We start from the raw sequence: 26,806 nt of genomic DNA, 5'->3' as shown, positions 1-26,806 counted from the left end.
TTCCTTAAAAAGTTCTTGACCCGTTTTTTTTTTCCTTGTTGAGAACGATCTTTCAGCAGTACATGTCAGTAATACTGAATTATTTAAATAATAATAATCGTTTACTAAAAAAGTAATTGAAAAAATTGAAAATTTTTGGTGGGGAGATCCGGAACCTTTGGACCCCTTGCTGGCTACGTCCTTGTCACCAATTTACAAAAATGTCTTGAAGACTGACTAAGCTTACTTAGTTTACTAAATATGCCAGTATAAGAATTTACGTCTTGAATATACCTGAAGAACTAATGTCCACAAATAGAGTATCTCGTAATAAAGAAACAATGATTATATATACTTATACGCATAAATAAAAATGTCAACACATGAACAACATGAAACTGTTGTGGCCCTTGAAAGACACTGCCAATGATGCACTTTCCATGTGAAGGAGAGACTAAAAAATAAATAAAAACGATTATACAAAAATAAATAAAGTACCACTAGAACGGAAACTGTTGTGGCCCTTGAAAGACACTACCAATGATGAACTTTCATGTGAAGGAGAGACTAAAAAAATAAATAAAAATAACTATACAAAAATAATTGAAGTACCACTAGAACAGAAATTGTTGTGGCCCTTGAAAGACACTACCAATTATGCACATTCATGTGAAGGAGAGACAAAAACTTTTTCTATTTAGATTGATTTAAGTTTTATTTTTTATCTGTACATAACTTTTAAATCAATGCCTATTGATGTTATGGTGTTTGTGCAATTGATAAGTAAATAATTAAATATGAAATTTTGTTTACTTGGAATTGGTATGGTGATTTTATGTAGACGTTACCTTTATTTAATTTGATAGCAAAAATAACAATAACTAATACCAGTGAAGGGAGATGGTGGAGAGTAATTTTGCTTACATTTTATTCCAAGTTAGCATGAGTCTCAGTGATTTATGATTCATATAGTACATTAAACTAAGTGCTTCATTCCTCATCATTAAAGTGCTATCTGCAAAAAATGAACTTAATTGTCCCTTTAGATAGATTTTGTATACAAAAATTGATCTTGTAAAGATCTCAGGTTCACTGGCCAGTTCGGTATTTAGTTCCAATATAGCAGGCAGATAAACTTTAAAAAATACACAACTCAGTTATTTTATGAACCTAGAAAAAATCTAAAAAGTGTTCTGGAATGCTTATAAAATTTCTTAAACTTTCTGTTTAAGATTTAGAGTGGTTCTCTAGATATTGGTTACCTTTAAAACCAATAAGAAATAAGTTATTTATATATCTGCTATTACAAAGCTACTTACTACTAACTGAGCCAGATGGGCTTTTGTCCTTCAAAAACAACCATATACTAGTTCAACAACATATTATGAGTGCATTTACCCCATTCTGTGAAATAGAGATATCACAGGTCAGCTAAATCATTAGTTTTGATGTCATTTAAATTTTCTAGAATGTGAAAAACTGATTATTCATCCGATAAATTTTAACTCCTACTGAGGCTTATTAGTTCTCAACAAGTCATTCAAGCCAGCAACAAAACTTCATAGAATCGATGAAGTTTTGGAGAGCTGAGGATTAAACGTGGAAAAATTGTACAATAACAGCGTAAAGAGGGTACTAAGGAGGCATCAACTTATCTAAGACTCTCGAAAGCTGGATTAGTCAGAGAGGCAGCAGAAGTAAAATAGTGACAGAGGACTGGCTAATTAAGTTAGTTGTGAAGCCATGATGATGTGGTAAGTTTCATCTGCGAGTAGATTCGTTTGGAAGTAATTACTAATCTAGTCTCAATATTACAATACCGGCGATAACAATTCCGTTTTCACAAACCATACCTCAAGATGACAACAACATATTTCTACATAAAAATATTAAAAGTGAATGTACAAAAAATGTGTGATAAATTAGTAACTTTTGTTCAGATTTCTCTGAACATTGTTAAAGTAATAATAAAATGGCAAAAAGAAATATTTATCTATAAGTGCATGATTTATAAAAGCATGTTTAATCCAATATATTTATATAAAAATAAAAATAATTAAAAATGTCCCATGTGTAAAATAACTACAAAATGTTTCAACAAGAATTTAATTTTAATTTCCTTGATTTTGAAAGGTCACAATAAGAAAATTTCAGTGTGCTTTAATTATTTAATTCACAATAAAACATTTACAGTTAATACAGATAGAAAATACTGTTGATAATTCCAACAATTCCTGCCATACAGTATAGAATTACAGAATGTGTAAACTTTCCTCAATATAGGAGGGAAATACGTGTTTGCTGTTATATTTCTTTGTCGATTTACTGTTTTTTTTTTTTTCAGTGGAAAGTCATGGATTAGTGCATTTCTTCCAAGTGTACTATTGATACAGAATGTATAATTTTGTACCCTCACTAATGAATGAGTGGTGGTATGAATTCTGCCATCAAATAAGACATTAGAAGCAACCTTATAGGTTTTATCCTTGTCAGAGTTACAGGTGCGGTAAAGGTATACAACATCATTATAGTGTTGCATTCAAAACATAAGGTTCTTTTAGGACTAAGTACAATTTCTCAGCATCTTGTCCTAACAAAAAAAGTACAGGTTATCAAGAAAGGTTAAATCAAATTAGTTTTATTATTGGAGAATATAATATCCATTAACACTTCAAACAACTTGAGGAAGTACTATGTTACTTTTATCTTAGAGAAAGACTTAATACAACATAGAGTGTAAACTCTATTCAGTAGCCAGTTGTATGATTACAAAATTACTATAATTGAGTTGTAATAATATAAGATCATGTATGCAAAGGACCCCAAACATCAAATCTAACAAGTTAATTTAACAAGATATTCAAAGTCTTGTTACAAACAATTGACAGCTAGAAATTAATTTGATAGCGGTGTTCGCCTTAAAAACATATTTTTTAAGGAAACAATATCCAATTTACACGTCATACTACCTGCGTCAGTTTTATGATCAATTTAGATAACATTGTTGGAGTGTTTAAAAATTGCCAATTACAGCTAGTGACGAATAAGGAAACTCCCTGAGTCACCGTGCTCCAATTCGCACAAAGTCGTTAACGGTTGCACTGATTGCTTGTGTTTTCCAGTGATTTTAACGTTCAATCTGCTAAAAGTTGTGTTGACAGCACAAGTAAAAGTGGTACTGTAACATTAATAATATTTTGTTCTGTTACACAGGATAAAAATGACTGAAAAACCACCGATTGATGTGGATACACTCAAGGGTAACAACAGCTTCATATTGGCATCCAAGTGAGTTGAATATATAAATACTCATATTTAATAGTAAAAACACAAAAGAATTACAAAGAAACTAATGTGGCAACACATGTTGTCAATGAACAGATTAGACTAATTTTTATAATTAACCTATACAACAATTTGAATTCTTTTACATTTAAAAAAAATAAAATTTGTAGTAATAAATTAAGTAATTTGAAAATATTTTATAACATATTTTGTTGAGTTATTTTGAAGTTTGACATGTGGAAAGTTCCTTTCTATTTATGCTTACAAAATTCAATTTCTTACAGTGCCAAATTTGCCGAAGAAGGAAAAGAAACTTATGACCCATGGAAACACAGGAACATTCTTCATCCTTTGGGGTAAGTTTCATGTGTTTCATTTGCTGTACATGGTAGAAATAAGTGACTCCCTACAACTCTTGAATTATTTGGTAATAAAATAGATACTTTAAGAAAGATTATTACACTGTTCGAAGTTTTTTATATAACTTGTATTTGTTCAAAGAGATTTACAAATCAGATTTCAACAATTTATCATAGTTTGGTAGTGGGGAGCTTATTTATAAACAGAAACTTAATATTTAAGTTTAACCAATAGGTGCCATATTGTTCATATAAAATGTTTCTTTAAACAGTGTTTTTCGTTTTCTGTTACGTTTTATTTGGTTAATCACAAAAATGATCATAACCGTTGGAAAATTTTGAGATGTAGCGCAATCCAATTTTAGGAAATGAAGCAAAATTTAAACCTTCTTTTAAACTAACTTCAAACACAATCTGATAAACATCACCTGAAGAAGTTCTCTTCAGTACACATTATTTTATTTTGTATATAACAATTTAATAAGCTTATTAAATTTATACCCTGTAGAAGAATGAATTAATTTTGAATAGAAAATTTTATAAATATTTGTTGACACAAACTGCTGATGATTTTAAACATTACATGGGCTTATATAAGGAGGGGAGCTTCGAAATGTTAAAAGACAAACATTAAAATTGTACCCAATGGTTAGTTTTAAGTTGGAACACTTTTATGGTCTTGAAGCTGAACATTTTCCCTAGCCCCTGTTTTTGGAGGGTATTTAATATCACCTAACCCAACCAGTGTGTCAGCCCCCCCCCCCGAAATAATTTTCTGTATGTGCCACTGAAACAGTACATTATTATACTTACAATAGAGTGGGTTTCTCTGAGCATTAAAAGTGACAGCTTAAATTGTGTGCAAAACTTATACACAATCTGGCCAAGGCTAAACTTTAATACAGAATAGTAGATTGCTCGACCTTATAATTGTTAGTATTTTATATTTTATTCTTCAATTGAAAATAATTAAATGCATACTTGCCAGAGAACATTTTACCTTTTAAAGAATTTATTATGAGGAGGAGGAGGTTTTATTTTCTTTACACTTTAAGCCGCGTTTACACTGGAAACAAAACATGTTTATAAACATTGTTTCTGGAACTTTTGTTCCAAAAACAATGTTCCTGGAACTTTGTTTATATTTTGCTACTATCATGAAATATTTTGCACACAATGTTCCTAAACATTTTAGGACAGCCACTCTTGAAGATGTAGTCTGACGAGGAGGATGTTCTTCTTCTAGCTGCCGCTACCTTTGTTTTGTTATGTGACAGAGAACCCAGAAGGTTCTGGGTAAGGCCTTCACTTGCGTCACGAGGTGTTTATAGTGGAAGTGACCTATTCAAAGACCTTAACCCTAGAGAGCTAACGTGTTCAAAAAGTTACGTTAAAGCTAACGAATCGTAAAAATTACGACAGGATTCAAAAAATGTACAAATACATTTTATTTTACAAAAATGCCATTTAATTACAGCTGCCTAAACACTTATAATACAGCTTAGTAAACCTTTTTAAAACTAAGTCTATGGTTAAATCTCATCTATACAATGGACACAACATCTTCCGCGATGCTCGGCACAGATTGGCTTGGCTCATCGGCAGCAAAAGATTGACGTCCTCCTCCGTTTTGCTGATGGACATATTCCACAAATTGTTCGACGGGGGTGCTGAGGGACATTAACTTTGTTTGTTTGAAGAGGTGCTTTAATTATTTCAGCAATTTTCTTGGCAAGTTTGAGTAGTTCATACGGTGCTGAAGCCACGGTGTGATGAGGTTATATTGGATTTGCATTGCAAAGTTTCTCCTTGAAAGCGGTTTCGGGCCCATTTTTTTCACCATGTTACTAGTGTAAATAACACAGGAATTTACTAGCATGATATTTATCATGCCAAAAAATACACATGATGGACACCGCCTCGTCTTTCGGCTGCACGTCATTTGATGGCACATTTCATCCAAAGTATCAACTGCACCTTTGGTTGCGTTGTATGTCTCAATGATTAGAGGTTTTTTTTGAGTCCTTATCAATTGATGGCTTTTCATGACAAGTCGATAGAAGCAACACATTTTTGGAATTCTTGACTTTGTATGAAACCATTGTTTTCATTCTATCGAAACAAAACATACTGACAACTTGTTCTACCAACAGAACGCATAAAAAATTATTGGTAGACCTGATGATTTATGTTTCTCAACAATGTTCCTATATCTAAACGTCTTGTGTTTCCGAAACATTCCACAATGTTTATAAACACCCTTTGATCTTACCGCTTTCTACGGGAAACAAGAAACATGTGGAGAAACACCGAATTTCTGTTCCGAAACATTGTTTATAAACATTGTTCCAAGTAGTTATTCTTCGATTTGAGGAACATTGTTCCGAAACACTGTTTATAAACATGTTTTGTTTCCAGTGTAAACGCGGCTTTAGATTTTAAAATGACATACATACTTTTTAAACCTTTATACAACAAGTTTGTAGCAGACAAACTAATAACAGATGATTCTCGAGGTTATAATCAATCAGCTGTGATAGGAATATACAGTCAGCTGGTCAGATAGTGTGACGTAGGACTGGTGGTAAAGAGCAGCCATGTAGTGTATTATAGTCTCTCTGACATTGGCTTGACTCGGCTGTGTCAGAAAAACTTTGTTGAATTTTGAAAAATTTTTAACATTTTTGAAAATTTTGTTAAACACCCAGTGGGCTCAGTACATAAAAGAGAGGATGGCTCACTAAAATTAGCAGCTTTTTTATTTGAAAACCTGGAAACAGTTGCACGATGTTTCTGGTAATTTATACAAATTATTAGTGAGGAAAATACAGGTTCAAATCCATTTGCGTTATAATGTATATTTGTGTTATATGATAATTTTACTTTGACTAATGATGTGTGTACTGATAGTATAAATATTTTCCTTAAAAACTATCACTCAGTTGGTGTCACGTTAATTTATGACCTGATAAATATTATAACTACAATCATAGTAACTTTTTAAGGAAAACATAGGTGTAGCCCATAACATAACTTAAAAAACATTATAACAATAATAACTGTATTATTTCAAGATTCAAGATCTTTATTGGTCTTTAAACACATTCAATAGTGCAATAGACTTCGTCAAGTTACTAAAATATTCTAAACTAAAACTAAAACAAACAATTCAGATTCTACCTACTCAATCCAGCCTACCAGTAAATATATAGATCTATATAATTAAAAACAACAATAAACAAACAACCAAAAGATCTATATAAAATAATAATAATAAATAACTATTAACACATTTAACATGGATACAATTTTAAAACTCAACAATATTAAAACTGAATAAATAACTGAATAAAACATTGAGAGACAAAATTTTAAAAAAATTATTGTTGTGGTATCACAATTTAAGAATTCATCCACACAATAAAATATTTTAACTTGTAACCAGCACTTCAAAACTATTTTAAATTTGACTAAATATACAGATCTATCATTTAATGGTAACTTATTAAACAATTTAATTTTCATAAAAAGATGACTGCATTTTGTTTTGGTTAATTTAACTGGTAAGAGTTGTAACAAATGTTTTGTTCTAGTAGGATAATCATGAATATCCTGCCTAGTTGTAAATGTTTCAAGTTGTTCCTTTACACTTATAAGACAGTAGAATATATATACATATTAGGAATAGTCATTATTTTTAATTCCTTAAAAATTGGAACACAAGTCTCTCTTTTTAAAACACCTCTCATAACACGTAATGCATTTTTTTGCCATTTCAATACTCTTACTGCACTACTACTGTTCCCCCATAGAGTTATACCATAACTTAAGTGTGAATGGAAAAATGCATAATAGGAGGCTAGGAGCATATCCATAGTTATACAATGTTTCAATTTACTCAAGAGATAATTTACTCAAGACCACTCTAAATAATATTTTACACAATTGATCTATGTGATGTTCCCAACTTAATTTGGTGTCAAGGTATACCCCTAATAGTTTTACAGGTTTACTAATTTCATAATTGCTATTTAAAGTAAACAGTATTTTCTCAGTCTTTTGATCATTTACTACTAAGTAGTTTGTCTCAAACCATTCCATAGCCGATTTTACTGCATAGTTTTCTTTCATAATAAGATTCTCAAAATTGTCACTGAAATTCAAGAGTGTGGTGTCATCTGCATATAATACTGAGGAGCATGGTATATTAAACGAGAAATCATTAACAGCAACAATGAACAAAAAAGGGCCCAGGACAGAACCTTGTGGGACTCCAATTTTAATAGGTTTTAGTTCGGATCTATCTTTATTTTGCACAACTATCTGCTTTCTATTTTTTAGATAGGACATCATTAATTGCAGTTCTTTGCCTCTAATACCATATCTATAAAGTTTGGATGGTAATAACTCATGATCTATGCAGTCAAATGCTTTGGTCAAGTCGATTAATGTTGCAGATGATAACACCCCTCTTTCAAAATTCGCTAAAATTGTATCTACAATATTTTCAACTGCTTTTATTGTACTTCGGTTTTGTATGAACCCAAACTGTTCTTTACAAAATAGATTATTATTAACAAAAAATGAATTTAGTTGCCATTTTATAGATGTCTCAAATATTTTACTAAAAATTGGTACTAACGAAATCGGCCTGTAGCTAGATGGGCTAAATTTGTCTCCTTTTTGTACACAGGAGTTACTTTAGTAACCTTAAGGGCATGAGGGAATACACCTTGCATTAAACATCATATTATACAATAATGACAATAAATCAGCTATTTCATTTATAATTTTCTTTACAAGCATATTAGAAATACCATAATAGTCTTCACTACATGATAGGTTTAGATTGGCAACAACTTTTAATACAACAACTATTGTAATTCTTTGCCATTTGTAGAGTGTCACAGTCATTAAAATTAGATAAATAGTTTTCTACAAACTCTATGGCGCGGTTTTGAGGTGGTCTCATATTGGATTTAATATCCAACTCACTTACTAAATTAGTAAAATAGTTATTAAAAGAACTAGAATTTATTACTGATTATTCAAATCGTAACCATTAATATGTAGATTATTATATTAAGTCCATATGCTTCTCCTTCATAAAATAAAAAAATCAATTATAAGACCTTAAGTCTATCACATGACTTAGACGCAACATTGGATTTTCTTAAGGGCACAATGTTTTGACCTTTTATTTTGGATTAAGTAATATGTAGCCTACTATCATAAACAGATTGTTGTGACTTTTTTTAACATAAATTTTGAACATGACTTCTCAACTTTCTGAAAAAACATGAATTTCTTCTGTATGTGTAGATGTTATGTAAGAACGTGATTCCAGTCCAATTTGTATGATTGTGGCTTTTTTTACCAGTCCCTTGGTCTTCTATTGTACATAAACTTATTCTCCTAGAATGAAAGTGGAAATTCTCTTAAATAAATTAAAGATAGCTGTAGAAAAGCTTGGTTGGAGGTGACAAAGATTGACAATGTTTGAAAACTATGAAGGAAGAAAGAGAGTTGACTTACTTTACAGATGTAAAACTTAATGACAATATGAATTAAAATTAGCACCGATAGGTAAGGCAATTAATACCAAACTACTTTCAGACAATAAGGGTACCTATACATATATTTTAAGTTCTTATATGATTTTTAGTCTGTTACAACATACTTTGGATGATTCCTGCAATAATTGAAGAGCTTTGTGAAACTTTCTTACCAATGTCATCAAGTCCAACTGGCTTATCCTTTGACAGCAGTTGTACTTGCGCTTAAACTTTTCTGGCAATATTACATAGAATAGTCGATCAAATAAACACATTCGTTTCACAAACAGGTTCCACCCTTAAATGATTTAAAAATTTTCTTTTAAAATTTCTGAGGCTCTTTTCACATTCTGATGTAGTGATAAAAAAGCCATCTGCTATATTTTCTTTCCACATTGTTGATGGGATAATTTTGAAGTGTAGTTATAGGCCAAGTGTAGTTATGCTTTTAACACATTCATGATGATAGTAATTTTATTAATTTTTTAATATTGTATATATTTTGCACGTATATATGTCAAAAAACCATAAAAATGTTTTTTGTGTGAAAAGCATTAAAAGCCATTACAAAATACTGATATATTTGATAAGTCTATTGGAATTGGAAATACGGCTGGGTTAAACTTACTATACAAATCATACAAAGTGGGTACTATCTAGAATCCCACACCAGGTTTCTAGAAAAAAATGAGTTTGGGGCTCTAGAGCCCCACATCGGTGTGAACGTGATAAGAGGACAAGCATAAAAATCTGTCTGATAATAAAGTTTCTTCTTCCAGTCTTTGGTAATGACTGTTTGTTATGAGTGTCTACATGGATATTCTTTACACTGCCTATCTAGTTGTCACTCACTTGGAAAGCACACAGTCTGATCCACAAAAGAACATTCAGTTAATTGAATATTTTCCTTATCTCTCAACAAATATTTCTCCGCTTCTTGTTGGTGGATAAATTGGGTTAAGTGAACTGTCAATAAATTTAATACTTGGAAAGCTGGCCACTTCATAAAATTGTTTCGCTACATTACCAGTTCTTTTAAGCGAAGACAACTTTTGCTGGAAGAGTTCTATATTTTCCTTTGGTTTTCTATATTTGTCATTCTATATATTGTACAAACAGCTATTCAATTTTCACACTATGACTCAAGGCAATAGAATGGTGTTACAATCGAAGCCTGTGTTTTGTAACAAACAATTGTTGCTTAGAAGTGAGCATTTCTTTTTTACTATGTTCACGTATTTATTATTTTGCTTGGAGGGCTTTTTTCCTTTTTTACATAACATAAGTTTCTCACAGAAGTCTGCACCATACTGAAAGTTAAATTGATTTTTTACTTGCATATCTTTGACTCCTAAATATCTCACCTCCCTCTTCTGATGAATTAAGCAAATTGAAAAACTTACTGAGAAAACAACCATTTGTTTCCTGTAATGCAATTTTAGAGATCAAGATGGAATTTCTCACAACTTTAGAGACCAGTGGGGCGTAGCTCGGAGTGATTTTTAAAGAAAGAATAGGCCTCTATATTAACCAGGGACCCTAAGAATGTCCACGTAAAATTTCAGTACAATCGGACAAGAAGATTTTTTTTGAATGAGTAACACAGAAACAGACACCATGAGATTTTATATAATAGTATAGATTGAAAGAGCCTGTTAAATGTAATAAACTGTATTGTGCAAACATTGTTTTATGACAACACAACCATGTTTAATTAATTCAACCACTATTTTCAATTTCTTTACATTTATAGACTTGAAAGCATAAGTAAGCTTGATAGTAACAATATTTCCTATTTAAACCTTTTCTGCAATTGCTGTTAAGCACAGAGTAAGAAAATATCCAAACGAGAATATTAAGTTTTAGTAAAAATATACTTTTAACTGTACATTTTAGCAAGAATTAAGTATGCAGTAGTGCTTGGTCAGTACTAATATAAAAGACGTTACTATATAACTTTTACACAGCTAAAGACTATTATAAAACGAATCTTAGTTGTCTTTTGACAGAAGTAGGCTTTTCAGACCTGTGTGTATGTATGTATATATTTTCTTGGTTGTGGCAACAAGGAATTCTCAACACTGGCACCGGCAATATAAATTACTCGAACCAGGAGTGCTCATACACGTTCAAAGCCTACAAAATTGTGTCTGAAGCCGCATTACAATTTAAAAAATATACTACAGAACTAGGAACAACATAATTGCCAAAATCTTAACTTTAAGTTTGACAATTACACACAACAATGAAATCATATCATATTTGTTAAGAGACACTATTCTATGTAAAACTAAATCATAGTATTATTAATATCAATACACCTAAATCAAATATATATAATTATCCTTAATTCAATTTAGTTGTCAATAGAATGACAATGTAAATTAAATATAATTTTACAGGCACTTTGTTTTTCCTTTAGTACGATGGGAGCCCTGTTCCACATGATCAAGGGTAGTCTAGGGTCTGGTATCCTCGCCATGCCGGTGGCCTTCAAGAACGGTGGACTCTGGACCAGCCTGGTGGGAGCCATCTTTGTTGGCTTAGTATATACTCACTGTGTCTCAATTCTGGTGAGTAATATTTTATTTGTTTCTTTCCAATACATCTTGAACATTGTAACATTTTGGATATAATTAGTAGCAGTTCATAAGATGTAAAACACTTCTATGGATCATTTCCTTATAGTTATAATAATTAAAATATAAATTCCAACAGTCATTTAAACTGGAGGAAAATCATTAAAGTTCAATAAGTCCAGTCAAGTTTCAGGTATAACTGTACAGAACAACAGTACCTATTATTAATAAACATTACAAAAACAATGTATAATGTACATAATGATTTCTAACTATATTCCCAAGTAATGTCCATGTACATTTTTTCTCCTGAATTTTGGCCAAAAAATGCATATGTTTCAAGGTTTTTCAACAAACCTAAGAAATCTGATAAGCCTTTAAACTCTCAAATCCCAACTTCACAAACTGTAACTTAGACCCTCTTGAGTCAAACGTGAGCTTGGAAGAAGATAAGTTATGTCTAGACGAACTGAACAATAATAAGCCCTACTTAAGGGATTTTAAACTCCCAAAACCTCCAATCAAGAGTGATGACTAAACGTCAAGTAGGCCTATCTATAAAATCTTGACTGCCAACGTGCAGTCTCTCTTAGATAAGCTCCCTGAACTTGATATTATAATCGCAAACAATAACTTTTCTGTTATATGCTTAAGTGAGCATTGGTGTACCTTTGAATCTAAGGACCTAGCTCTTATAAGTGGTTTTTACTGTGCTACCATATTCTGTAGATCTTTAAGATCGCGAGGTGGAGTCATTATCTATGTACATGATACATTAAAGTTCTCTGAAATTAATGTAAATGATTTCTGTGAAGAAAATGTTTTTGAAGTTGTTGCTGCAGTCGTGGAATTTAATAATTTTAAAGTAATCTTTGTATCTATATACAGAGTTTCTAATAGCAACAAAGATATATATTAATTTAAAAAAACATGGAAAAACTGTGGTTGTTTTTGTGTAATTTCAACCTCCCTATCGTTGCCTCTGGGGACATCAATATAGACATCAATAAAGTAAATGAAGAATTTCCAATGAGTTTCTCAACCTTCTAAGATCGCTCGACTGCTCTTGTTTCAACTACAAGCCTACGAGGGGAAAATCCTGTTTGGACAATGTTGTAAGTGGCCTACCGAGGGATTCTCTCTCTGTCGATGTACTACAGCCTCCTTTGTCAGATCACAATGCTTTGATAACTATCTTGACATCTCAGTCCAGTATTGAACCTAATCTGAGTGGCATTCCCGTAGAAGAGGAAAAGGTAATAAGATCTTTTAGTATGTCTAACAAAGTTAAATTTTATTCTTATATTGGTCAAACGGACTGGAATCATATTTTAAACAGTAATCCAAATCTCACACTTTTTGAAAACTTTTTAAACTATTTTCATGAAGGCATAAACCTGTGCTTTCCAAAAAAACTTCTGAAAATTAGACATAAAATAAATCTGTGTTCTAATAGTAGGCCCAAATGGTTTTCTGAAGAACTTCTCTGTCTAAAAGGGAAAGTTAATAGTTTGCATCATATTTATCTGTGGGCAGTAAGGTATAATCTGTTTGTCGAACAAACCAAGTCAAACTATGTTGAAGCTCGGAAAACCTACAAGAAAGCTGTTATCCATGCCAGACTAAATTTCAATGCTGAATATATATCCTCTGCACCTAATAGCTGCAAGGCAGCATGGGAAATTATTAACAGATATAAAGACAGCTCCAATGCTTGTAAGATCAGCCACAACCTAACCCCTGATGACTTCAATTACACCTTCATTGCAATAGTGAAAGAAGCATGTAGTCAGGTTCCGCCTTCTTTGGCGGTTTCCGGTCAACTTGTGAGCGGCTACCAGGTTCCACCCCTACGTTTTGTGTGGAAAGTAGTTTCAAGTGAGGAAGTATTGAAGTATGTCCAAAGCATCAAAAGCAGTTCCAGTAAAGACATATTCGATATCAGTATTGATCTGGTGAAATTTGTTTTGCCTGTGATAGTAGAGCCTTGACCGAGCCCCCTTACGGCTAGCATCAATCATTGTCTTTCTACAGGCCTGTTTCCTGACTTGCTTAAGTTGTCAAAAGTTGTACCTATTTTTAAAAAGGGTGACCCCTCCCTGGCTGAGAACTATCAACCTATATCTGTGGTGCCCACCTTTTCCAAAATCACTGAAAAAGCTGTGATATACCAGGTTAGTGAATTTTTTGAATCTAATTATCTTTTTTCTAAAAATCAATTTGGCTTTCGCAAGGGTTTGTCCACTGTGAGCGCAGTCGAGCTTCTACTCTCAGGAGTAATAGGTGGTTTTGAACACTGCTCTAGCACACTTGCCAGCTTGTGTGATTTGACAAAGGCTTTTGACTGTGCTCCACATGACATCCTCCTTAACAAATTACAACATTATGGCCTAAATGGTGTTGAGCTAAACTTCTTTCGAACTTACCTGACTGATCGCACTCAGAGGGTGTACTTCAACAACACACTCTCTGAGTTAGCTTTAGTTAAGGGTGGTGTACCACAGGGATCGGTCCTTGGCCCATTCTTATTCTTAATTCTTATAAATGATTTGCCTACCAATGTGGATTGTGGTTCAGTAATTTTTGCAGATGACTCCACGTTTTATTGTATAAATAACAATATAGATACCTTGTTTGTAGAGAGAACTCATGTCCTCCACCAAGCTAACCACTGGTTTTCATCTAATGGTCTGTTACTAAATGATAATAAATCACAAAATATTTTATTTTCTCTTTGTAAAAATCTTATGTTAACGAAGTATAATTTAAATTTAAAGTCCTGTGTAAGACTGTTGGGTATAACTTTGGATTCTAAGTTGACTTGGCAACCCCATGTTCAAAGTGTCTGTTGTAGGCTGTCAAGAGTAATTTTTTTGCTGCACCACCTAAAGAAACTTGTTCCCAAAGATTATCTTAAATCCGCATATTATGCATTTTTTCATAGCACCATATCGTATGGAATCACCATATGGGGTAACAGTCATGATATTCAAAAAGTATTACTGTTACAGAAAAAGGCTGTTAGAATTTTGGCAGGTGTCTCCTCCTTAACTGCATGTAAACCTATTTTTGCGGAGGAAGGTATTCTAACTGTTATCAACCTTTATATTTATTCATGTCTGATTAAATTAAAACAGAATCTTGGTGACTTTTCTCTTAGAAATGACATTCATCACTATCCTACTAGAGGCAGCTTATATTTAGATCAGCCCTACTGCAGATTAAGTAAAACACAATCTATGTATTCTTTTATCGGTATCCGTTTGTTTAATAAACTACCTCTTACCAGTTTATTTACATTAGTCTTAGTAAATTCAAATCAGTGATGTATAGATAGATGGCTGTTAACTAGACCTTTTTATAGTATAGATGAATACCTGGCAATGTCTGTGATAGATGTTTCTTTTTAATTTTTAAACCTATCTGTATTGTAGCCCACATAAATGTTTTAAATGTAACTGTTTTAAATTGTCTATTATTGTACTATTTATTTATTTATTATTGAATGTTTTACCATTTTATTACAATTTTATTAATTTATTTTCTCTAGAACCTATTAATACATGTATTTATTGTTGATTGTCCATGCTTAGTTATACATAGGATACTGTTATTTCATCTCAGCCAGTCAGGTTTTCACTGGAATTAACATTAATGTAATATATCTAGATCTAATATTTTATTGAAGCTCTGGTGACGATGTCAATGCATTATAATAATGTTATAATGAATAATAAAAATTCTTGATTCTTGTTACTATTGTGTATGGGACAATATTTCTTTTATCTAATAATATTAATAGTGACCTTAAAAGTAAGGAAAACTCATAACAACATAGTTACGTGATATATAAAGCACGTTCAATTTTATCACTTACTAGCAGTTCACCCATGGTTTCACATGCTATTTCCTATTAAAAAAAAGGAATATCACAGGCACATTCCATTTAAATGAAGTTTTAAATACTCCTTAGTGGATAATCACTGAAAAATATTGTAATCTTTCAATCTATTTTAGGTATAAGTATAACATGTTTTGGGGCCCTCAAGTTGGAAAGTAAAACTGTAATGAGTACCATGAAATAACTTTAATTCTCTCCAATATTTCATGATAATTTCGAATCCCAAATTCAAAGTTTTAAACTTTTCAGATAACACACTCATGTTGTAATGATTAATGTTATCTATGTTATTTCAAAATGGAAGTAGATTTTGTGTTGCTCCGATCAAGAATATTGTTCGCAGGTCTGAGTAGCCTATTTCGATCAAAAAATGTATTCAAAAAGTAAAACCAGGCTATGTATTGTAGGGACCCTAAGAATGTCCATGTAAAATTTCAATCAAATTGGTCCAGTAGTTTTTATGTGACTGAGTAACACACAAATAAACGTACAGATAGATAACATTAGATTTTTGTATAATAGTATAGATGTCTGTGAATCTGTTAAAACAGTTTAGAATATACAAACAGTGTAATTTTTAAACAGGAATCAGATTAATCCGTAATAAGCCAAGTATGATCCAATGCTATCAACATTAGTTTGCTATAATTTTGCAATGATTACAAAATGACTTGTATAGCAATTTCCAATGTGCAGGTTCTTTAAAGAACCTGTCACCAGTAAGATACTATAGCCTGGCATTTATTACCTTTAAAACATAACACTGTTTGACAAAGACTGAGTAGAGCCAATGACAGATCTATATCCTTATATTTCTTAATCGAACTTTAGATCTGAGTAAGTGATAGCGCAGGTTCAAATCCTGTTTCTGACTGTAGCAACTTTGAATTATACCAATTCTCTTCCTTATTCTATTTTATGAGATCTTCATACAGTCAGTGACACATGAGGATGGGCAAAATAAGGCTGTAAAGGGAATTGGTCTAAATAAGAATATAAAACTTGCATTTTTATGCGTCTTAATTAAATATTTTTGTTTGGGCCTGAGGTTGTGTACAAAACAGTGTTTTAATTGATATTTAAGCAAGCAGTAATGTTATTCATGAGGGAATACAATTTTTTAATGTTTTGTTTAGAAGTTTCTGGATCTCTTATTTAGCAATACATTTAGGTACTGTAAATGATTTTATTGTATTGCGGTACTTCACGAATGCTTCAATCATAAGCAATTGTTACAAACACTTGAAATAATTACTTGTAAAAACTGCAATTTTCTCATTAGCATTAAAAACTGAGAAAGGAAGGCATTAGAAGCTATTTTGATTAAAGTTTGTCTGAACTTCGCACATTTCCAGCTAGCTATAATGTTTTAGATTGTTTATTGTATGTATAAATTGCCTTATTACCAACCCTCTCTATAGCACTACAGAATTCTTTGACTTAAACTTGGCACATGTGTAATCCTGTTTATTTTTGAATGGCCTGTAGACTGCAGGATTTATCATATTCTATCTATTGTTGAGTATTCTTATTTTATTCCTGCTTAAATCTTTTTCTATTGTTTATATTATTATTTTGTTATTTATAATTCTATGATGAGATTAATGGCATGTTTATGTAGTATGGTCAGTAAAATGTTGAATCTTGACGGCCCTGCGTGTTTGTGCAGGTCCACTGTGCCCAAGTGTTGGCCATGAGGTTGAAGCAGCCTCATCTCGGATTTGCAGGGATTGCTGAGGCAGCCTTTCACACAGGTCCTTCCAAGTGTCAACCCTATACTGCCTTGGCGAAGTAAGATATATTGCAGATCATAGGATTTATTGAAGAAATTATGGGCCATTGAGGAAACATAGTAAAGCCTCAGCTATAGGTGTAACCAGAATCAAAACACGGGGGGGGAGGTGAGCCATGGCCGTTTCAGTAGTAATATTTTAGAATACAAAAGGTGAATAAAACCAGAATTTTAAGAAAACTTTAAATACACTGTATGTTTTAGATACACTGTAATACAAACACAGTTAAACATTGTCATTATTACAGTGTCTGTAAACAAAGAATTTGCCGTTGGTTTAAAATATTGGTTATTAATGGTTCTATTTCAGTTACTTCTAGCTTAATATTAAGAATAATGTATTTACCCGCAAAAGAATGCACTTACTTATATTCAAGAGTTTGACTGATCTATTTATTTATTCTGGTGTTTCAACTGAAAAATAAAACCAGATAGATACTGTTTCTTTTAGTGAAGTGCACCTTTTCTTTTTCTTAATTGACAAAACTTTTGACAAGAGCTTGCATAAAATAATCTTGATTATCAACTATCAGTCAATTTTTCCTTTAGTAAAAACAAAATACTTAAAAATAATAACTATTTACAAATCCACATTTTCCTTTGTTCACTCAAAATCATCATCTGAAAATATTTAAGCAATGAAAACCTCTGGAACTAATATTCTTCTTTGAACCTGATTCCTCGGAAATCACTATCCTCTTTTCTAAGTTACATAATATTAGACTACTGAATTATACTCTCTTGGTCATAATTTTAGATCAAAAATTTTTTGACGTGGCCTGCTTTGTGTGTATTCTTGTATTTGTTTAGTATTAATACAACGTTTTTTTTCTCAACATTAAATGTATCAATCTTATACAATGAGTTCAAAATGAATCATTCAACTTAAAAGAAGTGCCTCTAGCACTTGACAGTACTGGTTTTCCATGAAAAACATACAGTTACACAGAATTGAATTGAATTGAATGATTTATTAAGCAATATGACTGTAACGTGACTAGATTTAGACTTTTACTGCTTTTATTGTGAAATGGATCATACTCTGAAAACTTAATCCCAATGCATCTATTGCATACATATCTGATGTAAGTAGATCAATTTAACCATAGCTTTATCATTGATGATCTTTATTTTTTCTATCCATTGCATTTTAGGTCGTGTGTTGATGGAGGCTTATTCCTTGGTTACTACTCTTGCTGCATTGTTTATATTGTCTTCACAGCTTCTTCCATCAAACAGGTACGAATATAAGGAGGTTAGCTCTTAATCAATAATAATATCAGTAAAAGACTATATCAATGTAAACTATCACTATCATCATGGTGTATGTCTATAACCAAGAAGTCCCAGGCCAAACTCCCAGGGAGATCCTAAATATTTTCTAGGGTTTGGACCGCTTTTACTTAGGCCGTATTTTGTTGGTTTTTCATAATAAGTTAAAATGCCAATGGCATAGAAAAATCACATTAAAAAATCACACAAGGAATATAATAAAGGATAGCATACAGCAAATTGTAATGATTTGTTTGGTTTTTTATTTATATCCCACGATGACTGAAATAATTATTCAAGTTCACCAAATACAGACTGAAATTTATCAACTTCTTTTTTAAATGTTGCATTATTATTTTAAGAAGGTGAATAAAATAATATACTCGTATAAAAAGATAAAAAAACAAGATGGATAAAATAATAAAAATACAATTCCTTTAAGGCCTGAACGCACCAAAATTTTGTGTAAACAAACATAAACATTAGAAAGTATTTCTGAAGTACATTAACTAACGGAAGCTGCCAAATAGAATGTAAAGTTATAAGTACTATGATAAATTAGTTTGATATTAAAGTCTATAAAAAGTGAAGAGTACAAGCAAAGATAAGACAAAAGTAAACCAGGGATCAAGTTAAACGTGAACTCAATATAGATATGGCGAGTAACTGGATTGAATATTTTTAATATGTTGTTTCGTATACATATAAATACAGATATTGCATTACATAATATCATGAGTGTACATAAGGGGGTCAGGTGGCTAAACGCCCCCTTGAAAGTTAAGCCAAACATTAAAATTGTACCCAGTAGTTTGTTTTAAGCTAGAATACCTTTATGAGTACTTAAAGCTCAACAATTTCCTGGGGAAAGATTCCCGAGCCTATGTTTATGGAACGTACATTATATCTTGTAAACCACCCAATGTGCCAGCACCCTGCGAAATAATTTTCTATATACACCACTGCATAAAATATATGTTGAGATTCACTCCGATATCTCTAATTGCTCATAGAGAGACATTTTTGATATTTTAAGTTAAACAATGTTTTTAATTGAAGAAGGAACAGTATAATTTTATTAGTTGTACAAATGGTTATACAAAACATTGTTAATTGTTTCAATTATTTTACTTGTCAGTTACTTGGAAATCTAAATGAGCAATATCACAAAAAGAGTGAGGTATGATGAAAAATGGGAAATGCAAAGTGCACAGATATCCTCTTTATTTTATTTCCACTGTTTTGGTTTTATATTTGACTACTTAGTACTTAGCTTTATGTTTAATTATTTCTGAAAATTGTGGTTATGCTTGTATTTGAGCTGTAATTTTTTTATTGCAAGTAACATAAAAGGACCTCATATAGGATGAAAGTGGTATAGGATTGAGGACAGGATTTGTAAGAAGGAACTTCTGTATCAGTATTGTCCTGACAAATAATCCAAATTCAACACAAGATGGCACAGTTATTATACACCAGAAATTGCTAACAGTTCCTGAAAGATGAGTTGTTTTTCTGATGCAGCTCTGGTGATTATTCTGTTCCAACAACAAATTTAGTGGACAACATGAAAAAGATACACTTTTTTATATAACTTATCTAAACTCTAAAAACCTGTCTCTGTAAAAACAGTAAAAAAATCCAGATAACGACGTAATTTAGGTACCTACAAAACCATTAAGGGTTATCTCACATGCAGAGTATCCACTCTATGCTCTGGTGTCTACTTAATTCCCACCGAACTACTGAAATTCGTACAGCTGTCTTAGGAGACCCATCACGATTCTCTGAAGCGACACACATAGAACTACAAAAATGCAATGGAAAAAGACATAATAAATTGTGCTCATCAAGAACACAATGTTAAGACATTGTATGTCTGAGATGCAGCCCACCTCATTGCATGCATAGTAGGTGTAAACACTATTCATGCATCAACAAAATTCTCAATGCATGTTTATTATGCTGCTCAATTATATCTTCTCTACCGATATATTATTTACAAAGCAATTTTACTTATGGAATACCTAATTGGAATATGGAGGGATTTTACTTGAGGAGAAAGTAAATATCTATTATTTGCATTTATTTAAGATCAATAAGGATGTGAAGATTGGTATCATCCTTTTTACTAATTTGTAATATTTGATATTTAAATTTTTTGGATAGGATTTTTAAAAATATGTGCCTATAATTTGTAACATTGTTAAATAATAAAAAATTATTATTTAATCATAATACATAACAAGATTTGTTTGTTGCATCTGTATATCGGTATTTCAGAGGCAGACATTGTAATCAAAATTTGCTAAAGTTACATTACTGTTACTTTCCACAACTATTAATAATGTATTACTTGTAAGGCTACATAGGGGCAAAAAGTAAATGAAAATACTATCCCGTGCTTCAAAGTGGGTGTAGTTTTAAAATATTGATTTCCAAATTTACAGATATCAACATAAAAAAGAAATGTTAACATAAAAGCAGCATTAAATATCTGAAAATAATTTGGTGGTAAATAAATTAAATGAACTGAAAACATTAAACTGTCTTGAATCTTATAGCACACACAATTTTATCCATATTTCGTTGAATTTTATAAGGTTTATGTCCAGGTTGTAAGGTATAAAAATACATTTTTAGTGTCATACTATACATAGAAAAAAGTAATAAAGAATCAGAAAAAATTAAGAGATTCTATGAATATCGAGAGATGTTGAAGATCTTCAGCTAATCCAACTTTTGTATGTATTCGAGATCTTGCTGATGAGTGATTTGGACTTTTTAAATATGGAACGCTTCCTTTGAGAGATCCACTTTTATATTGAATTTTGAGAGCAGATTTTAGCTTCTATACGGGAGACCAAGCTATTGTATTGAAGAAGTCAAATTGTTGCACAGTAATACATTGTTTGAAGGGTTATATTTCTAGAACATTAACATTTAAATAAAATTTGCATTCAAAATAAATCTACAAACTAATGTACATTTAAGCTGCATTTGGAATATTCTTTCCTAGAAAATAATGGTTTCCTGTTCCTTACCTACTTTATGTAAGACTAAGGAAAATAATTATGCTATCAGGTTGGGTTGAACGCCAAATTATTACAATAGTCTTGATTATGTTTAGTGACGTGCATGGACGGATTAATGGGTCCCCATGCCACTTATCACTATATAGTGATAATATAACCTGCGTAACATATTTCCTTTTCCCAGCCCTGTAAAAATGTTTAGAAGTTTTGAGAAAAAAATCAATTTTCAAAAACGACAATTAATGGTGGTCTCATCATTTTTTAATTTTGACATAATTAAGGTAATAACCAACCAGGCATTGCATTGAAATGGTATTATAAATACTGATTCAGTGATATTTAAAGTTACAGTTAATTTTGTGTCAACACATTTACATTATAAATTGCTTTTAAATATGTTTATGATGAAAATAAAATGGTAAATATAGCATATTTGTAACTTTAAATTACAAAAATATCATATTGCACTGAAAATTAAAAGTGACCCAGTTATCTTTTGGTTAACAATCATCCAATCTTAGACATCAGTAGACAAACAGGCTTACACGTACCTATTCATCATAAAGTTTGCATTTAAAGTGTTTTATTTAATAAATAGAGCTATAATATACACAATTTAATGTTATGGTCGAAAATTATAACATTTAGATGAAAACTAACAAGATGTTGACAAATTTAAATTTTGCTGTATGTATACTGTTACCCATTTTTGTAAAACATAAAAATACTATAAAGAACTTTTTGGTTCTTTATAATCATTTTATGATTATAATAATATTTTGGTTGGTTGACAGTTCTGGGACATAAAGCGCCTTCAGGAAAAATTATGGTATAGAGTCCTTCATAGTTGATAAACAGTTGTTTTAGGGAAAATAAAATGTCACTGCAACAAACTGCATCTAATCTTTCTCATATTGCATGAGTCAGTAATGTTATAGAAATAAGTGAGTAAGCTATATAGTTCATGTGTGGCATGAAGGAGCGCATGACTCATATATAATAATACTCTTAATTGTAATACATATTAAATACTTTTCTCCACTTCACCCCCCAATTAAGTCGGTAAAATACTGCTAAAAATATACATTCCACAAATAGAGTAGGTTTTGTGAAATCCGGTAGGATTCTAAACTAAAAGTGTAATATGAGTCTCCGGTGAATGTGTTAATTACTATCCAACAAGAATATGAAAAAGAGAAAGGCGAAATTTGAAAGTCCAATGTTAAGCTGGTTGTAAGAAATGTTAAGTGTTCACCTTCATAGAAATTAAGAAGGTGAAAAATATTAATTTGAAGGAATAAATATTAAAAGATATCTCTTAATGAAATTTAATTAGAAACCATTAATAAGTTCTAAAACATGTGCCAACAGGTGGTGGAGTACAATTTCGACCTAATGATGGACGTTCGTCTATACATCTTCCTGGTGACTCTGGTAGTGATTCCTATTGGATGTATCCGCAACCTCAAGTACCTCGTGCCATTCTCGTTCCTAGCCATCTGTGCTCTGACCTTCAGCTGTGGTTTTGTTCTCTACGAGATATTCAAAGCTTTGCCTCCTCTGTCGTCCAGACCAGCATTCAAAGGTTACTCGAGCCTGCCCCTCTTCTTTTCCACCATGGTTTACGCAGTTGATGGTATTGGAACGGTAAGTAGTACGGCCTAGATAGTCAGTTGAAATAGTCAAGTATTTTTAGACATTTTTTTTATCTTGGAGAGATCCAAAGAATGTGATTCAATGTATGGTAAAAAGAGTATATTCTAAAAGTTCTAATTACTAAGCCTACAAATTAGACTTCTCTCTTATTTTGTTTTCTGTATATGAAGATTTAACCAAAAATTATTCGTCACCACTCTGATTTCAAGCAAACATAATAACCTAAAATAAAGGACATATAGTATTTGCCATACAGTAAAACTTTACCTGCAATAAACTTGTTTGTATGCATTTCAATTTCTTTCCTAAATGCATTTTGCTACATAAAGGCTTCAGATAAGTGACCAATGTGGTAAATAAATGTATCTGAAATTGATAGTTACATATTTGTTTTTTATTCCAAGATATGTTACCCTATATATCAAACCCTACCTATGTTTTAATGAATATTTTTGATTTGAGAATGTCCATATCCATACATTTGCAATATTGTTTTAACTTCTTTGTTATGTTACCTTGTTTCATGGATACCTATGTTACCTATCTATATAACTCATACATACATAAAGGGAAACACCAAAACTGCTTAAATACAAAATGACTAAATTACAGGAAGTTAATTTTTCTTCTCTTGAATTCTTAATATCTACAGTACAATGATTATGAATTGAAATCACTAAATAAATAAAAATTAAATAAGCTCATGTGAATAAATAAATTAAAACCATATATCCAATCCATTTTTACAGAAACAATTGCATTTAAGTTCGTCTTAGTTTGGTTTTGGATGTTCTTTTTAAGTAACTAATTATTTAATATGTTTTATTTTAGGTGTTTCCAATTGAAAACTCCATGAGGAAGCCACAGACCTTCCTGGGTAGTTTTGGAGTTCTGAACATCTCCATGATCTGGATAGTGGCCATGTACTGTGTCATGGGGTTCTTCGGATATTTGAGATACGGAGAGGACACTGAGGGCAGCATCACACTTAACATCTCCTCCTCAGTGTGAGTTACATCTACCCCCTCATTATCTGCATTACACACTTATCATCTCCTCCCCAGTGCGAATTACATCTACCTCCTCATTATCTGCATCGCACACTTAATATCTCTCCCTCAGTATGAGTTACATCTACCCCCTCAATGTGAGTTACATCTACCCCCTCATTATCTGCATTGCACACTTAACATCTCCTCCTCAGTATGATTTACATCTACCCCCTCAGTGTGAGTTACATCTACCTCCTCATTATCTGCATCGCACACTTAACATCTCCCCCTCAGTGTGAGTTACATCTACCCCCTCATTATCTGCATAGCGTAACAAAGATGAAATCTAGTAATAGCGTGTCTTAAAAGTTCCATCCTCAATATTAATTATTTTATAAATGAAGATCAAGAGAACGTCACAAAACAGAGGTCTCTAATTTTATTCTATCTAATGTGACGGCTAACTGAAGTTTGAATATTTCCCTTAAAATGCCTCATTAATGAATCTTGTACTAATATAACAACGTTGAAAACACTTAATTTCACTGAAATTTAGTAAATAAATAAAAATACCTTTATTTAACGAGCATATTTAAAATTTACAGTTGCTTTTCAAATAAAATTTTGTCTACAGTAAATAAATGAATAACTGTATATAAAATCTCATCTTAACAAACCTAAAAAAATGGTTTACAGGCATATGTTGTCAAATTCCTCGACTTTGGCTAGTTTATCGCTATTTAATAATTTGTGTTTGCTGAATCCTATGTACCTGAAGATGAGAATAGATTCTAAACCTAGTGTTCTATTTTTGTAATACGTAATGAAAGCAAATGTCCAAAATCCTTCTACAAAGTATAATATCCTTTCCCATTTTCTAATATAACTAAGACTTTAAAACACTGTGCAAATGTGTTTTACTATCTCCATAGCTCTTGTGTAACAGCATGTGCACTCTGTAAAAAGGTGTATTAGTGCAAATAATGCACATGAACGGACAACTTCAATTATTAGACTTTTAATTTACCTTATCATAGCTACGATTCATTTGGGTGAAGATGTAGGAGCTTTTCTATAAAGTGACTGGTTCAAGAACCACTCCTTTGAAAACATTATTCTTGCAGTATTAAGAATAACTCTTCTTATTTAATACTTTACATATTCACCATATAAACATTCGTCATATACTGTGAAGTTTGTCATAGCAGAGCTACTTTCATTTACATGAAATAAGAAAAAAAATAATTCGCTGATCAGGGTGCTCCACACACATCAGCATCATAAGTAGAGCTTGGCTTTGAGGGAGACGGGATTGAATCTGATTGAAGAGCAAGGCACACCAGTGGGGGATGGTATATGAAATACATCAAAATCAAAAGGAATTGTTAGAAATAAGTCAACGTATTACAATTAATTGCTGTATTTCAGAAAAATTGGAATGCTGTTATATATATAAAACAGCAATGGTTTAGGGCTTTTGGGGAGGGTTCCTAGAAATCCTAAAAATGGGGGCCCTCCTCTTCCCCCCTAGTTACACCACTGCTCCATAACTTATCACTTTCAATGTTGTAGTGCCTATCTTAATTCTTGCAAGCTGTTAGGTTTCTCCATGCTACTAGAAAAAAGAGCATGACTCATTTCTATGCAGCATTACTAGATAAAAATTATATTTTCTTGTTCACAGTATGGGACAGGTGGTGAAGACCATGGTGATCTTGAACGTCCTCTGTTCTTACGGACTGTTCCTGTTTGTACCTGTTGAAATTGCATGGCGCAAACTTGAGCCAAAAGTGGAAAAATCACGGAAGACACTTTACTATTATTTCATGAGAATTGTGCTGATACTAGGATCTGGTAAGATAAACATCTGGATAGTTCATTAAATATAATACCATAAATATTTTAAACTTCATAAATGAGGAAAAATATAAAAATCAGTAATAACAATTCTTTTACAATATTATTTTTATTTTTGGGATGAGGCCTTTTGAAACCAAAGCTTTCATTGTCAGGTGACTCCACAAATAAAAATTGAGTAATACTAGCGGTTACCTGCGGCTTCACACACAATTTTGTTTGTGTAAGTTTTGTACGTGTATAAGCACTTTTGGTTTAACTGAATTATATTTCTGATGCCAATGCTGTTGCTACGATCAAGAAAATTGTCAAAAAGCGTATTTAGCATCGTAATTTACTTCAGTGTTAGTATTTTTGCTGCCCACTTGATATTGCTTTGATTAAAGCCCCATCCCAAAAATCAATATTGAAAAAGAGTTGTTACTAACGACTACAAGTTTTAAATTATTTATAATTGCTCCAAGAGTCTTCAATTTAAGTGATATATGATGAGTATTATTCGAAATAGTAATCTTATATTTTAAATTATAAGTGTCAAAGTATT

General features: G+C 31.7%; 1 protein-coding gene across 1 annotated transcript in view; it reads left to right on the top strand.

Annotated features, from left to right (window-relative positions):
• The window catches only part of LOC124362107 (proton-coupled amino acid transporter-like protein pathetic), a 38,061-nt gene that overhangs the window by 9,195 nt on the left and 2,060 nt on the right, over positions 1 to 26,806 (top strand). Inside the window, exons 2-9 of the mRNA XM_046816291.1 lie at positions 3,193 to 3,267; positions 3,549 to 3,620; positions 11,601 to 11,751; positions 17,328 to 17,449; positions 18,605 to 18,689; positions 23,129 to 23,404; positions 24,245 to 24,420; positions 26,090 to 26,259. Of these exons, the coding sequence (XP_046672247.1) occupies positions 3,200 to 3,267; positions 3,549 to 3,620; positions 11,601 to 11,751; positions 17,328 to 17,449; positions 18,605 to 18,689; positions 23,129 to 23,404; positions 24,245 to 24,420; positions 26,090 to 26,259 (1,120 nt within the window). The 5' untranslated portion in view covers positions 3,193 to 3,199. The remainder of the gene's footprint in view (positions 1 to 3,192; positions 3,268 to 3,548; positions 3,621 to 11,600; positions 11,752 to 17,327; positions 17,450 to 18,604; positions 18,690 to 23,128; positions 23,405 to 24,244; positions 24,421 to 26,089; positions 26,260 to 26,806) is intronic.

The sequence above is a fragment of the Homalodisca vitripennis genome, chromosome 5 (genome assembly GCF_021130785.1).
Source record: "Homalodisca vitripennis isolate AUS2020 chromosome 5, UT_GWSS_2.1, whole genome shotgun sequence".
Classification (NCBI taxonomy): Eukaryota; Metazoa; Arthropoda; class Insecta; order Hemiptera; family Cicadellidae; genus Homalodisca; species Homalodisca vitripennis.
Note: the sequence above shows the minus strand (reverse complement) of the source record. Positions and strands in the feature narration are given on the sequence as shown.